The following is a 15,559-nucleotide window of genomic DNA, read 5'->3' on the forward strand; positions in this document are numbered from 1 at the left end:
GCCTCTTTGCGATTTCCGCTTGCTTGCGCCCCTTGGTGTTGTTTGAGACGATTACCGGATGTATACTATACAATAGACTTGACTACTTTTTGCTTATACGACTGTATTTATAAATATGGGGTCCTCTCATAGTGTTTCTGTCAGTAAGCGTTCCATATTATCTCTGATATCTATATAAAAGCCATGGTATAAATAATATATCAACTTAATCAGCATATATATTCGTATGCCCCGCCCAAACTGCGTCGCAAGCTCTCCAACTCCAGCAACAACTTGACTTCGTAGACAGCACATTTCGATAGAAGGTAGCAATATTGACTCCTGGACCGTGATGAGCATCAAGATCGGTAAGGCGGCATCTTGCATGTTTTGATTATAGTAGGCAGCTAACTGAGAGTTAGATTCCACCTGGGCTGCTTGCCCATCTACAACCCGGGGACAGCCAACCCAGCTTTCATCGGATTTAAAAGGTGAACGGCTAGCTTACGCGGTAAGGAGTCCCCTGGATCGTGATTCTCCAGCTTGAACGTACGGTTGGGTGAGCAGTAGTCTGACCGTTTTTGGTGCAACAGTCCAATAAATCCATATTCCTTCGCTCGATAGACACCCCGTCGATTTCAACTCAATATACTGGTCACACGGCGGAGACAACTGTTGCGAGGTTTTCACCGTCTGGATATTATGTTGCGAGCGGTGATGCTTCCGGCATCGTGCGGGTATGGGACTGCGTTGGAGAGGGTATCACAAAAGGAGAATACCCCATTGTGAGTGGGAGGATCAACGACCTAGCCTGGGATGGTGACTCGCAACGTATAATTGCTGTTGGTAAAGGGAATCAGCGATTTGGACACTGCATTACGGCAGATAGCGGTAACACTGTCGGCGAAATCACGGGCCATAGTCAGGTCATCAATTCGGTGTCCATCAGGCAGCAGAGGCCATTACGCGCAGCAACGGCTGGAGACGATAGGACCTTGGTGTTCTATCACGGTGCGCCATTCAAATATAATACCGGAATTCGAGACAAGCACAATAATTACATCTACGGCGTTGCTTTTAGTCCGGACGGCGATAGCTTGATTAGCGTTGGCGGAGATAGAAGAATTTGGATCTACGATGGAAAGACCGGAGAAGCCAAAGGCCAGATTGGAGAAGGTGAACACAAAGGTAGCATTTTTGGAGTTTCCTGGGCAAGCGATGCTCGGAGATTCGTCACAGCCAGTGCAGACCGTACGGTCAAGCTTTGGGATGTTGAGCATGGTAAGGTAATCCAGAACTGGACACTTGGTGAAGACGGTGCTGCCGGAGTAATAGACCAACAAGTCGGAGTGGTATGGCCAAGCGGAAGAAGTGATGGTTTGGCTATAAGCTTGTCTCTCTCAGGGACTCTTAATTATCTGGTCGAGGGTACCGAGAAGCCAACCAGACGAGTGGAGGGTCACCAAAGGAATATCACCGCTCTATCCCCCCGTAGCCCATGTCCAAGCAACACTTTCTGGACTGGTAGCTATGATGGCAGAGTCTGCCAGTGGAACATGTCAGACGGAGGAGCACAAAAAGCAAAAGGACCTGGCCATAACTGCTACATTACAGGCTTCTCAGCCACCAGCGAGGGGAACTCTGGACGAATTTATAGCGTTGGATGGGATGATAAATTGAGATCTATCGATCTAAGTTCTAACACTTACACTGAACTTGAGATAAAACTGGCTGCACAACCAAAGGGCATTGCCACGGCTGGGGATATTGTCCTTACTGCCAATTCTGATGGGATTGAGATATTTTCTAAAGGTCAACTCTCAGGGAAATTTGACTCTAAATCACAAATTACTGGTGTTGCCGCCGTTGGATCAGCCGTGGCTATCGGTGGTGGAGATGCCTCAATTCGAATCGGCAAACTCGATAGCAACGGCACCAGCATCAACGTCAGTATCGAGACCAAACTTTCGAGGAACCCTGTTACAGCTTTAGCCTTCTCATCTGATGCATCAATATTGGCTGCAGGAGACTCAAGCGGCAGGGTGATGGTGTACAAAGTCTCTGATGGCAGCATTGTCACTGACCGTTGGACGGCGCACACTAGCCGTATCACATCTCTTTCATGGAACAAGGAAGCCACCCATTTAGTGAGCGGATCTCTTGACACCAATATCTTTGTATGGAATCTTGCTCGCCCTGGTGACAAGCTGCAGATGAAGAATGCCCACCGGGAAGGTGTCAATGTTGTTACTTGGATAGCTGATGGGTCTAAGATTGCGTCTGGAGGCGTTGACGGCTGTGTGAAGACCTGGAAGGTTGAGCTCGCGAAGTAGATCACTAAGTGCTTTTTATAGGCATATCTTAAACTAGGGTACAGGACGGCAACGTTTCCCTCACCCACTTTGTCGTAAAGGCAGCGTTTAGAATATTATTCATCTCAATACCTTTACCTACGTAGATAATCACCGTTTATAGTTATATCCTCAAAGGCAAGAAATACACAAGGTACTGCAATATGGCTTTGGGCATAAATCCCCAGCATATAACTAACCTCAGAGGTCTAGATGCTATTGCCACATTATGGTTGATTATCACCATTCCCTTACAAGCTTATATATCTACCAAATCTTCAACATATTTATGTTGTTATGCCACTTTCCCCTTATTTTCATTCTATAACTTCAACGTTTAGTCCCTGCCGTTATGCAATCTTAGTCAAGTTCATAGTCATTAGCCGCACTGTACAAGCTCTAATCTTTACGATTCATTCAGCAGAAGTAGTATTCACTAACTCCGTTTCCCTCGCGGTGGAAATACGTTGCCGTCCCAAGTTGAAGCATCTCGTCTTTTCGTCTCCGCTATCTGCACAGAAGGCATATAGAACCTTAGAATCCATATTGCAGAAGAGGCCCTCTCCAACATGGGCAAACCAGGCCCCATAGATGAATCAGACATGCATAGTCTCTTGGCCGAGTGGTGCTTGGAGTCGCTAATAACCAGTTGGGAGTTGGCCTATCTAGGGCAACGAGGAGTATAGCGGCGGGTACGGGTGGGCGTACCTCTCTTTCTCTTGGTATAGGAATTGATTGTGCTGGGGCCGTTCTCCTCACGCAATCCAAAATCAACGTTGTTGCAGAGCCTCTTCGGGTCCTTGTTGTTCTCGTCAAACTGGCTCTCCGAATACGCAGACCATCACACTTGGAATCCAGTCATCGGCTGGTCTCCATTCTTGTCGATCCAGAAGCAATTAGGCTGATGGTCCATCTTGTCACTGATACGTAAGTTGCTTGGAACACAAGGTTCGCTGAAGTCACCCGTCACGGCATACTTGTTGCCGCTGCCGTCATCAGTCCACGCTGTCGAGACCCAGGCAATGCAGACGGTATCATCATTGGCTGAGGATAAGGTGTACACTCCCTGATTATCATGCTGGACTTTGATTTCACCAATGTTTCCAGCCTCAACCTTCTCAGGGTCAACAGTTTTACCAACGAAATCTCCGACTTCGTTCCAAATTCGCCTAGCTTTAGGTTAGGATGGTCTCTTCTCATAATTCGATAAAAACTAATAATAAATCAAAACATACACATCGGGGAGATCGCCTCCAGAATTAGAGACTTATGGCTTATTAAGTGCAACGGCAACGTTAATCGTTAAGCCTGAGTGGGAGAATTCTTCACCGATTCTATCCAACTTAAAGGAGATTATGCCTAAGCTCCCGGCGATAATTCCAAGCATGTTCACCAAAGCCATTTTGAAAAATCAATGGGTTATAAAGAAACGTTAAGACTCCGCTAGGGAAACTAGGTTAGCGTGGTTGAGATTGCTTCTGGGGCAACTGTTCAAAGCAATGGAGGTGCACTTTATAGACAGCTGTCAAGGGTGACTGGGAAGGCATATCTCTATCTCATGGGACATATTGCCTCCCTTATGCACTTTCTGTTGATTGACCACTTCCAGTAAATGATGCATCAAGCCTATCCACCATCTCTCGTTTGTTCGATGACCTCGACAAGATATCCCGATGTTGCCCAAATATTATCCGCTATATACGAAATTCAACAATAAGGCGCATTGCTGTTGCCTTTGGGATGGACGGAAAGGAACCAAGAAGTATCCAACATCTATGCAGCGTACGAAATATTCTCGAGGCATATCTTGTTGGCTCAACTCGTGTTTTGATATAAAATTAAGTTCAATATCTGTTGGATTAGTCATTCATTCGACTATGTTTCCATGGGCCATTTTTGTCTCGTGGTCTCTCATGGCCCAAGGTCCCGACAATATCTAGATTGCTTAATAATAAGCCTTAATATAACAAGAACGCTCAGGTACCAATACCACCCGGTTACATGAACTAGTAACTTATATTGCCTAACCGGGTATTCCGGTATTATACTGTGCATAAACATGAAGTGAAGTTCTGTCATAAATGGAGTTCGGTGCACAACGCCTTGATCTCGAAGAATTCGATTGTTGATTTCGTTGTTAACCAAAGGAATCACTTTGCCTCTTACTACGCTTGATGCTTGACGAATGATATATACTGCGTACTTAAATATTTGCCCCTACGCAGAATATTCCTTAGAGTTATGATATCATTTCTGGAGAGACTACGTACTTGGTTGATTTGTTGGACATCGTCACCAGGATCCTGGATGGAGGAAACTCCATCAGACTGTTGCATAAGATCAGTCGGCCGGGACTATGAATCCACATGGCATCAATTATGATGCACATGGACCTAGGAATCATTAGAGCAGAAACTTGCCATTGCCGATGAAATTCAACCAACCAGATGCTTCGTGCTAACGTGGCGGCCTACGTTCACATAGCAACCGAAGGAGTACAACCTTCCAACGATTAGATTTTGGCCCTGGTTCATGCATTTTGGCATAAAAAGACAGAGCTAAGGTTACGGTCCGCTGCGCAGGACTCAGAAACTTCGTCATAACTATAGCATCAGAGCTATATATGATGCAAGATAGCAGCAGCACATCCACTACGCACGACTCAGTCACTATGCCATAACTATAATATCAGAGTTATATATGACTCAATATAGGAGCAACAAATCCACTGCAGACCAACTAGTTATCAACTCGAGATTTCCTATGATTGTAATTTCAACTTGCACAAATCAACCAAAATTTTTTCACAGCTTTAGTATCATTTTACTTCCACAACTTCAGCACCTCAATTGTTATTCCCTCTCTAAGGTAACAATGCCCATCCTTAACTTACTTACCATTACTCTTCTCTTATCACTATTCTCTTCTTCCCTTTTTGCCGAAGATACCAGTCTCACCAGGTGTCACACCGTTGGCTGCCTACTGTCAACGGTTATGATCGCTGTACAGTTGGTGATATCGCCCATATATGAGTTGGAGTGTCCCGAATCCCAAACATACCCTCTCCCCTTGAAGGCTTCTACCTGGTAAAGGGTGTTAACGTTTTGACAAAGGCTAGCGGCGATCTCAGGCTTCCGTTTAATTTATTTTACTACCTAGCCACCCTATAGGATGCAAACACAGCAAATCTCCACGGCTGTGCTATCATCTTTAATAATCCGCCATTCAAAAAGTTCAAATATCCGATGAAGGAAGGCAAAATCGGCGGCACATCAGTTTTTGTTAACATGACTGATAGCCGTGCTGCGGCCGGACTTTGTTCAGATGTGGTTGAGCAGAGCTGTATTGACGATATTTACAGCGGGCTAGTGATGTTGCTGATAAGGCTAATGGTTACGCTTGTGAGAAACTTGAGCAGAAGATGAAGCAGGACTTCGATGGATGCACCAGTTTCGGTGGCCGAGGCAACTCTCTTGGAAACTTCACCATTCAGTCACTCGATAATCTTGTTGAGGTAAGGAATTCCTCGGACTGCTAGCCCACGCAGCAGAAATCTGATCGGTTGATGAAGATTGCGAATAATATGTCTTATGTAAGTTGGCCTCCAAGCTACCACTTCATGTGTACACTTCCAACCGATGTTTTCTATTATGTAGGGAAACAATACAAACACATACGAAGATTATACTATAGAGGCGTACAAGATTACGCAAGTATTGACTATTTTCTTAGGTGGAAACAATAGTCTTGTTGACCATACCTCCTCCCAAATGACATGCCTGAAAGTCATCACTGAGCAGCAGGTTTCTAATCCCGACCGTTTGGGCAACATAGCCATAGCCTTGAAGGGAAACTGGTTGTTTACTTCTATTTTTGTATTCATGGGAATTTCGCGGTGCTATAGACAGGCCACAAATTACACATTCACTTCAGCAAATGACAATATACAGTTGTTATTATTCTACATTAGATCTAAAATGAATCTATAGACCATCTCAAGCAGATCACCTTTTCATCTACTCGCTCCATACAAGGAGCTAATAGGCTTGAATGCTACGACAAATTGTCCTTGGAGGATTGGGGGGACAGAAGAATCAGTTTACCCCCTAACCAAAGATTTCATTTCCAACCTGTAGTTAATATATTAACTGGGCTCTAATTGATCTCATTTGGCCTATCAGCACCTAGGAACTTACGCGCATGGTGATTGGGTCATCGTCAAAGAATAGAATTGAAAAGGTTGAATTAGACTTAAGCTTAGCTCCTGACTTATTAACTGGTGCGTCTTATTTATGCAGCCAAGTATTTGAGATTGCAACTGCAACTGCAACGATGGATATAATTGTGGGACAGAGAGTAAAAATCGACCTTTAATTATAGCCAAATTGTAGCACCCTTACAGGTCAAGTAGCCAAAGCAACAGTTAACGAAAATATTCTACCCATAGTGTTAACCAGTTAATCACCACCATAGGAGAAACAGTGAACCGAAGAGACATAGTTACAACTTGAGGCCAAGGGAGAGAAAACATCTTACACTCCAGAGAGAGCTTTCTAGGATATTGGTTACAGACGTATATAAATGAGGCCTTAACTTTTTGTCTGTAAAAAACTTCACTCAGGATCTTATGTGGACAAACTGTTTTCAACGGCTTCTTATAGAATGAATTACTCCTTGCCGGTACAGCACCCATAATCTCATATACCTTCATATTTTTAGCTATGAACTATGGAATATTCACGTATTCTCGCGAACGGACATCGTCCATATACTGACACCAGATCTTGGGTTAAGAATTTACTCTTCGATGTCATAGGTTTTCCACACTATTTACCCCGTTAATAAACTCACATCAGTGGTTCGTTTGTGGTATATATCTGGTCCATTTAATATTTACCACCACTTGGCAATAAGATATCCGCTCGTCCGGATATGATCCAAGGTAGTGGAGTGTTCACCCGTATAAAGTCTAGGAACGCGCCGAACACGCATGATGCTGGTAAAAGGCCAGGATAACAGGCGGCTCATGAGAATTTTATTCTTTTCATGGGCCAAAAGTCTTGTTTTCGAAGAGGAGCTGTAAAGAGTTTTCGGGCCATGTGCTTAGCTGGTAGCTACCGCCCAACTCAGCTAATTAGCAGTGTGCGGGTAAAGATGCTCTGAATTGTAGAGTTGGAATAAAATGGAGCGTAGGAGTAGTAGTATTTTAATCCATATTATGTCCGCTGATGGGAAAGGAAGACGGTCCAAATGACTGAAATGTCCATGGCAAACTTCGAGATCAGGCATTCTTGTAATATCCAGGTGGTCATGATCCCAGCAGATATTGCGCAACACAGCGAATCGGTCAAGTGATGTTTCACAACAGTCTCAAGGGACGGAGATCAATGATTCCTAGCAGCAAGACGCCCTCATCGATGAATGTCCCGACAAGCTTCTAGACGCCGCGGGGCCGCTCTGATAACCATTGTGACGGTTCACGGGAGATGAACCGATCGGCCATCATTGATCATCACCGTTTGTATGAACCCTGACCACGATCATGTTGATCATGCTGATCAGGTTGATCACTGTCCATGACGTCCAACGTCCTTCGATATGGCTGAGAGGATGAAATCTCGTTACTAGAAGTCTTGGGTCAGTGATATGTTGAGTAACATGAGAGACTGATGGGTTGATTGCCTAGAATGCCGTATTCGGCTACTCAGAGGGAAACGAAATATTTACCCTCTCCAAGCGTTGCTGAGGCTTGGATGAATAGTAATATGTCTGATACTGATATCGTGGAAGTGAATATAGATATGCTCGAAAGAGGCACATCTTAGTTGGCTATGTGAAGATGAGTCCTCTGCTGTCGTCTTCGGGGCGTGATGGCATTCTAGGTTTGTTTGCCTCCGATTTTCTTGCGACTAATAAGTTTTATAGTTTCGCTTGATTGCATGACATGAGGATTGTAGAGTAACATCCGCCCCAACTCCTACATCATTTCCTTGTGAAATTCCTCGCTAGATGAAGACTGTTATGGCGATGGTCGTCCAGACCCCTCCGTATATCGAACTACATTTATTGCAATAACGCGGGGAAACTGTAGAAGGTTAGTTATATGTACATCCTGTGGTTATCTATGCCAGATTGAAGCACGATAGTCGCCAAGCTTGCCACCACCTTGATTGCGAGTAATATATTAATAGGACACAGGTACTGTGGCTGGCGACGGGAGGCATGCATGTCAGTCAAGCATGGTGACATTGGGGCCGTTATACGAGAGTTAAGAGAGTGGTGCGGAGGATATCCGTACCTGATCGGTGGCCTAGGTCGGCGATCAATTTCTGGAATGAAAAATATAACCTTCTGGTGTACATCAGAGGAGCTCAGCGTGCCTAACGGACAGGCTTGGACGCTTCCCCTCTCCTTCAGCGTTCTATTAACCATATTCTTTTACGATGAGAATGTGCTTTGGGCTGCATTTGATAGAAAGAGCGAGGAATAGAGGGTATGCTGCAAAACCAGGAAACTTTCTCTAGTGAGGCAACATTTCAACAATATTGATTGAAGGTTGGCGAAAGGCCTGTTGTTCTGTTTTTCCTGGAAAGGGGGATGGCTAATATGCAATATCCGGGCGGAGGAGCTTGGTTCCTACTCTCGAAATTGCCCGTGTCCACTGCCTTTAATGATCGCCACGTCAGAGCAATCACCTGGGGCGGAGGATTCACGCCAGCTGCGGCATTCGCTGCCCAGTTATTCAGGGGTAGAGTGGCACCATGTAATTTCAAGCACGTTCACTGTCTAGCAGCTACAGGTGGCCAAAGGAGAATCATCATGCTATTTTGGGAACTTCAACAGGCGGAGGACCACCAGCGGGGGCGAGAAATGAAGGAATATACATAGTAGACTAGCCTCTCTGTCTGCTTATACCTTGTCTGTCTGCATTGCATAAAAACCATTCCCCAGGTTCCAAAAGGACAATCGGGTGTCTCCGAATGCTTAGCCTGGGTATAATGTTTGTCACTACCTTCCATTTCGGTCGATAGCGATATGCATAAAAAGAATCGTATGCTAAAGAGATGGGGTCACTGAGATGGAGAAAGGAGCAGAAGAGGTAATATCTCATGCAGCAACGCGGGAAACGTCCCCAGCTTCCCGCGGCAGACATGGCATGAGGGCCAAGGAAAACCTGGGGTGCTCCGGAAATTGATATAAACCCGGGAGAAAGCGGAATTCAGAATATATTAAGTAGCATGCGATAGGATAACTAAGCCGTGGTTATCTTGTCATCTAAGTGTCGAGTTTTCCGTTTTCCTTTTCTTTCCCATGTGGAAGAGACAATATATGAAAGCAGTGTATATTTGATAAGGGTTGCAGTCGGAAGATGGGATCCCCCCCCTCAAACCCATTGAAGGTATCACCAAGACCATCAATCACCGGTCAAATTTTCTTTCTAGACGCGGTCCAGAAGAGTTTTAGAGTCTCGTATCAGTCAACCCCTTGTGGGGTATATAAGTCAGCTATATATGTGATTTCCTGCAGGGATGGGGACAGCAGCATAGTTTATCGATGCATGATTGACAGGCTGGCCTTACATGAACTTCTGTGAGATTCCCCAGACTGTTCGCCACGAACTACTTGGATGAGAAACCATCTAGCCCTGGCACCCCGCATCACCCCGCAGAGCAGGCAACTTTGCCCTGACGCTATTGTATCGTGAGACAATACAAGACTTTTGTTTCTCTTGTTGACTCGTGAACCCGTATCTGAGATGGCCGAGGTTGATTGTTCGAAGCGGTTAGGAATGCTTAGCATGCGGAAGACACTGGTCGGTACAATTATAACTAGAATTTATATAAGTAGCACCACATATGCTCCACACTTCATAGTTAATATCGTTTAATCATGAAAAATATATTTCTCTTGCGCTGTGGACTTGTTTATCTTCTGTCAAGTTTTTTTTTTTTTTTTTTTTTTTTTTTTTGGTGGTGGTTTTAAGATTTATAATAAGCTTTGTTTAGTTAAAAACGCTAACCTTAGTTTGCTCCACTTTGCGTGTGATTTTTGTTTCTGGTCGAGGAAGAAAACTTCACCGTCAGGATGTTTCTGGCGCTGGACTTTGGCAAACGAACATGATGCTTGACCGAGTCCAGCCGTGGTGGAATTACGATCTATGTAAGGGGCATCCCTGTCTGAGGTCTTATCTGGGCGCTACGCTTGTTTCTTGATGCTCTTCCCCGGACCGCTATCAAAGCTGGACTTAGACACGGCAATCGGATATGGCACATGACTTTTCCTTTTCCTTTTCCGCTGATGTGACGCGGAGAGCATAAAGATAAACAGATGAAGCTTTGTCTTCAAGCTTCACCAGCTTGGGTTGTGATCGAGTCTTGGGTGCAGGAAACCGCGGGTCGAGGTTGTCTGTCGAAGGCCTAGGTGTGGGAGTACGGAGGACTGTGTGCCAGTCACGGCATGACCCGGATCTGCTGAAGCTCTACCAGAGGGAGAATGAAAAGAAATACCCCGTATAGAAACATCATGTTTCTTGCTTGGCGGACAGGCCAGTTTAATGAGGCTTGACACGGCCCGAAAATTCACAAGGGGTGGTGTGTGGGTGATGAGAACCGTCCAGCCAGCTGCTCGTAGCTAGCAGGAATAATCCAAGCATGGGCAAAAATGCTTACACACCCCCGTCAGCCCTCACGAGACTTCTCTCAAGTAGGCATGAACAAGGGGGGGGAGGGAGAGGAAGTTATTCAAAGGTCTGAATGATACAAGACTTCTTAGCGCCGGCATGGGGGCGGTGATTCTTCTATATAAAGGCATTGAGATATCCACGAAAAGATATCCAGAAGTCTCAAGCAGAGCTCCTCAGACGAACAGTGTTCTCTGACCCCATTCACCCTCTTTCTACCTTTTTCTTCCCACCGGCGAATCAGGTATTCCCTCGGACATCATGCACGGACTTTTGCTCGCCGGGCTTTTGGCCCTGCCCATGAATGTGCTCGCTCACCCTGCTGAGCAGCAGACCAGCTCTGTCCTCAGCCGTCGTGGTGTCGACATCGACTCCTTCCGTCTGCCATTGAAAGCCAAGTACATGGACAGCGATGCTACCGCTCAGAAGATCCAGGCCCTCTCTTTCTCCAAGGAGGACGACTACGTCTCCACCGCCACCAAGCTTGTCAAGAGCACATTCCCAAAGTCCACTTTCCGTGTTGTTGACGACCACTACATTGGCACCAACGGAATTGGCCATGTTCACTTCAAGCAGACTGCTCACGGTCTTGACATCGATAACTCTGATTTCAATGTTAACGTATGTTATTGCTCTTGGCATATGTTGCCCCTTGAGTTGTATAGATGGCCAGTTAACTTATACCTACTCCCTAGATCGACCGTGACGGCAAGGTCTTCTCCTTCGGAAACTCCTTCTTCACTGGAGAAATCCCCAAGGAGAGCCCAATGGTCAAGCGTGAATTCTCTGACCCAGTCAAGGCCTTGAAGGGTGCCGTCAAGGCCCTTAACCTCCCAGTTAAGTCTGAGAACGCCAAGGCCAAGACCGTCGAGGGCAAGGAATCCTTTGAGTTCCAGGGAACTTCCGGAGCTCTCTCCGCCCCCAAGGCTAAGCTTGTCTACCTCCAGAAGGAAGACGGCAGCCTCGCCCTGACCTGGAAGGTCGAGACTGATGTTGGCGACAACTGGCTCTTGTCCTATGTCGATGCCCACGACAGCGAGACCGTTCACAACGTTGTTGACTACGTTGCCTCTGCTGAGTTCAAGGTCTTGTAAGTCCTCTGGTATCCCATGTTGGTCATTGTTAGCGGCAACTCTCTGACTGTGTGATAGCGCCTGGGGTCTCAATGATCCCACCGAGGGAAACCCAACCAGCTTCCGTGACCCATGGACTGCTTCCTCTCCATTCACCTGGCACTCTGATGGCACCAACAAGTACCCAACCACCCGTGGTAACAATGCCATTGCTCAGGACAACCCAACTGGTGGCAGCACCTATCTCAACAACTACCGCCCACAGAGCGCTAACCTCATCTTCAACTACCCATGGACCGCGGCCATGACCCCCCCATCCTCTTACAAGGACTTCTCTATCACACAGCTCTTCTATACCACCAACAGATACCACGACCTCCTCTACTCCTTCGGCTTTAATGAGGCTGCTGGTAACTTCCAGGTTAATAACAACAACAAGGGTGGCAAAGGCAATGACTTCGCGATTGTTAATGCTCAGGATGGCTCTGGTACTAACAACGCCAACTTTGCCACCCCACCAGATGGCAGCCCTGGCCGCATGAGAATGTACAACTGGACTACTGCTCGTCCCAACCGTGATGGCTGCCTTGAAGCCGGTATCGTCATCCACGAGTACACTCACGGTCGTAAGTAACCACCTTTAAACTCTAACTTTTTTCCTTCCCCTTCCATCTCTTCCTTAAGCCTCGAACTGAAGCTGACATTATTACCAGTCTCAAACCGTCTCTGCGGTGGTCCTGCCAACAGTGCCTGCTTGAACGCTCTCGAGTCCGGTGGTATGGGTGAGGGATGGGGTGACTTCTATGCCACTGCTATCCGTCTAAAGCCCCGTGACACCAAGAACACCAACTACTCCATGGGAGCCTGGGCTGCTAATGACCCCAAGGGTATCCGAGCCTACCTCTACTCCACTAACCTCCAAACCAACCCCTACATGTACACCTCGGTCAACAACCTCCGTGAGGTCCACGGAATCGGTACCGTCTGGGCTACCATGCTCTATGAGCTCATGTGGGGTCTGATTGAGGCCCACGGTGGTACCTACAGTGCTGACCCAGTCTTCCGCAATGGTGTCCCACAGGACGGCCGCCACCTTGCCATGAAGATCGTCATGGACGGAATGGCCCTGTAAGTTGCTATGATATACCATCTTGACCGTTGAACACATTAGCTAACGTTCCTTTCTCTAGTCAACCATGCAACCCCAACTTCGTCCAGGCTCGTGATGCCATCATCGATGCCGACCGTGCCCTCACCAACGGTGCCAACAAGTGCACTATCTGGAAGGCATTCGCCAAGCGTGGCCTCGGCTATGGCGCCAAGTACGACCCACGAACCCGCACCGGCAGCAACCAACTTCCACCAGGCTGCTAAATGCATTCCTTGATTCTTCTATGTACATAGTTAGGAATGCGTCTGTACATAGCTTTCAATTAATTCAAACTTTTCCAACTTCAACCATTCATACTTACCAGTACTGTTGGCATAAGAGATGATCTCTAGACAGAATTCCTCACTATTAGATCTACAATTATTTTTACTGTAGAGACAAGGTGATACCGAACGAATGATTTCACCTAAAGAATCAAAAAAAGACTCATCGACTGGTGATATTATGTTCCGTAGTGATATCTAGACACTGCGTGACAGCTAGTCTATTTATTAACCAAGTTTTTCATCGTACAGGTAATGGATTCTTATTGTAGGATCCTGGAATTTAAATAATGACTTTGATCGATCTCCTATAGAATCGCCACATCACGAATTCGGCTATGCACAGGGTACCAGTCAACTCTATTTGAAATACCGTACATAGATAAGCTGGGACTTTGCATTATAGGAGCAATCAACTGGGAATTATATCAATCAAATATAGAGCATACTATATACTTTATTGTTTCCACCACGGGCAAAGTTGGCAGTTACGTCAAAAGACCAAACTTAACAACAGAACTCGAAAAATAGATTGTTTCTTAATTAAACAGTACTCTTGAATGTTTGAAGCGGGTGATAAATGATTTTTGTATAACTGTGATCCCCATTGCCTCTGGTTCATGGATACGTAAAAGAGACAGGTTCACATTAAGAACATAACCAACGAGCTAGCGCCCTCCCTCATATATTGGGACCGTATACTGCCCGTCCATATCAATACTTTAGCAAACGGTGGCTTTCTCGAGAAGGAATTGCTTGATCTCCCCCTGACTATTGGCAGGTATATCGATCTTGTTTGTTCCCTTCTCAGTAGAGACATGCCGTCCAATGTCAATAGCAAAGAGCCACGAGTCCCAGTGGAGAAGGAATTCTGGCGTACCATCGGCGCCAATTTTAGTTGTGGTGGTCACAGCATACCATCCAAGATGGTGCTCAACTCTGGTTATTGAATTGTTGCTAATGTCTTTACCGTAATCAAATCTAATGGTTTGACGGTTCGTTTTTGACCCTCCAACAACCGGAATAGCCCATGTAACGGACACAGTAAGTTCCATGTAGGACTTGTAAAAGTCTGCGCGCTCAATGTCCATAGTCTTGATCTTTTGGGTAAGAGGAACGGAAAAGTATTTGTGCTTCTGTCGCTCGGTAAGATGGACAGTCCACTCATTCTTCTTCGCGGACCAGCAGCATTTGGTCACCAAGTCTTGGTTAAAATCGGATGGGAAGCTGTGAGAAAGCGATCCATAAGAGCACCTGGCGCCCGGGGTTTCCCTTATAAAGGCAGTTGGTGTTTCACCTGAGGCCTCGTTACAGCATTGAGCGCTGTCAAGCTCGAAGTTTGTCAGTGGCTCGGTTCGCTGATCCTGGACAAAGAGGAACACATCTTGATCTGGAACGTAGCAGCAATTTCCCGTGAGTCTGCCCGGGTAGAGAGCGATTGTAGCGTCGTAACTGTGGCTTTCATAAGAGCATTTTACATTCACGGTCCCAACGTTGTTGCTCATGTTTGCCTGGCCCAGTTGAGTTCCAGAAGGACACATCTTGCCGCTGTTGAAGACATGGATAATTTTGGCATCTATGGGTTGGGCGCGCTTCTCAAGAGCTAGGGTACCAGGATGGGCATTGGCATAGTGTAGCCCTAGAGCTGCCAGCCAAAATACTGGGTTTGTAAGAATCATTTTGAAACTAAACATACGTTAATAGACAGTTAACGTTAAGTATTACAGAAGAATCTGTGAAGAGATCATACTATAAAATCCGTTCCGTTTTGTATCCGAGTATCCTCTGGAAATTGTGCTCCAAGGGAAGGCACTCTTCACATCTGCTGGGTTGTCCTGGCACCTTAAATAACCACAACAATTTATCAAGCTTTCAATATCTATTATATTCGATCCTTTCGGAAAACCTGCATGCCGGATCAGTCCAACTCCTTTTAATATGGGCTGGCCACCACACCAACCATTGGAGCAAGCCCATGGTCAGAAGATGTAGAAGGCAATCTCCACATCAATTGTCATAAAAATAAAACAACCAATGTCAGT

At 46.0% G+C, this 15,559-nt stretch overlaps 6 protein-coding genes across 6 annotated transcripts; 4 read left to right on the plus strand and 2 right to left on the minus strand.

The window, feature by feature from the left end:
* Positions 1-331: 331 nt before the first annotated feature.
* MCYG_04616 (WD repeat-containing protein 1) lies at positions 332-2,312 on the plus strand (the record flags this gene model as incomplete). Its single annotated transcript, XM_002846833.1, has 3 exons — positions 332-347; positions 402-490; positions 573-2,312. 3 exons carry the CDS (start codon positions 332-334, stop codon positions 2,310-2,312), a joined length of 1,845 nt encoding a protein of 614 aa, XP_002846879.1.
* A 431-nt stretch (positions 2,313-2,743) lies between these two features.
* MCYG_04617 (conserved hypothetical protein) lies at positions 2,744-3,967 on the minus strand (the record flags this gene model as incomplete). Its single annotated transcript, XM_002846834.1, has 7 exons — positions 2,744-2,841; positions 3,003-3,153; positions 3,178-3,499; positions 3,566-3,596; positions 3,660-3,689; positions 3,793-3,885; positions 3,916-3,967. The coding sequence occupies 7 exons, from the start codon at positions 3,965-3,967 to the stop codon at positions 2,744-2,746; spliced, it is 777 nt and encodes a 258-aa protein (XP_002846880.1).
* A 1,237-nt stretch (positions 3,968-5,204) lies between these two features.
* MCYG_04618 (conserved hypothetical protein) lies at positions 5,205-6,319 on the plus strand (the record flags this gene model as incomplete). Its single annotated transcript, XM_002846835.1, has 5 exons — positions 5,205-5,333; positions 5,501-5,659; positions 5,692-5,844; positions 5,869-5,922; positions 5,987-6,319. The coding sequence occupies 5 exons, from the start codon at positions 5,205-5,207 to the stop codon at positions 6,317-6,319; spliced, it is 828 nt and encodes a 275-aa protein (XP_002846881.1).
* A 2,032-nt stretch (positions 6,320-8,351) lies between these two features.
* MCYG_04619 (uncharacterized protein) lies at positions 8,352-8,820 on the plus strand (the record flags this gene model as incomplete). The annotated part of the gene is made up of 2 exons (XM_002846836.1): positions 8,352-8,377; positions 8,529-8,820. The coding sequence occupies 2 exons, from the start codon at positions 8,352-8,354 to the stop codon at positions 8,818-8,820; spliced, it is 318 nt and encodes a 105-aa protein (XP_002846882.1).
* Positions 8,821-11,271: 2,451 nt separating this feature from the next.
* Positions 11,272-13,457, plus strand: MCYG_04620 (extracellular elastinolytic metalloproteinase; the record flags this gene model as incomplete). The annotated part of the gene is made up of 5 exons (XM_002846837.1): positions 11,272-11,631; positions 11,706-12,100; positions 12,162-12,709; positions 12,797-13,211; positions 13,274-13,457. The coding sequence occupies 5 exons, from the start codon at positions 11,272-11,274 to the stop codon at positions 13,455-13,457; spliced, it is 1,902 nt and encodes a 633-aa protein (XP_002846883.1).
* Positions 13,458-14,239: 782 nt separating this feature from the next.
* Positions 14,240-15,196, minus strand: MCYG_04621 (uncharacterized protein; the record flags this gene model as incomplete). The annotated part of the gene is made up of 1 exon (XM_002846838.1): positions 14,240-15,196. One exon carries the CDS (start codon positions 15,194-15,196, stop codon positions 14,240-14,242), a length of 957 nt encoding a protein of 318 aa, XP_002846884.1.
* Positions 15,197-15,559: the final 363 nt, after the last annotated feature.

This window comes from Microsporum canis, genomic scaffold (assembly GCF_000151145.1).
Source record: "Microsporum canis CBS 113480 supercont1.4 genomic scaffold, whole genome shotgun sequence".
In the NCBI taxonomy this organism is placed as follows: Eukaryota; Fungi; Ascomycota; class Eurotiomycetes; order Onygenales; family Arthrodermataceae; genus Microsporum; species Microsporum canis.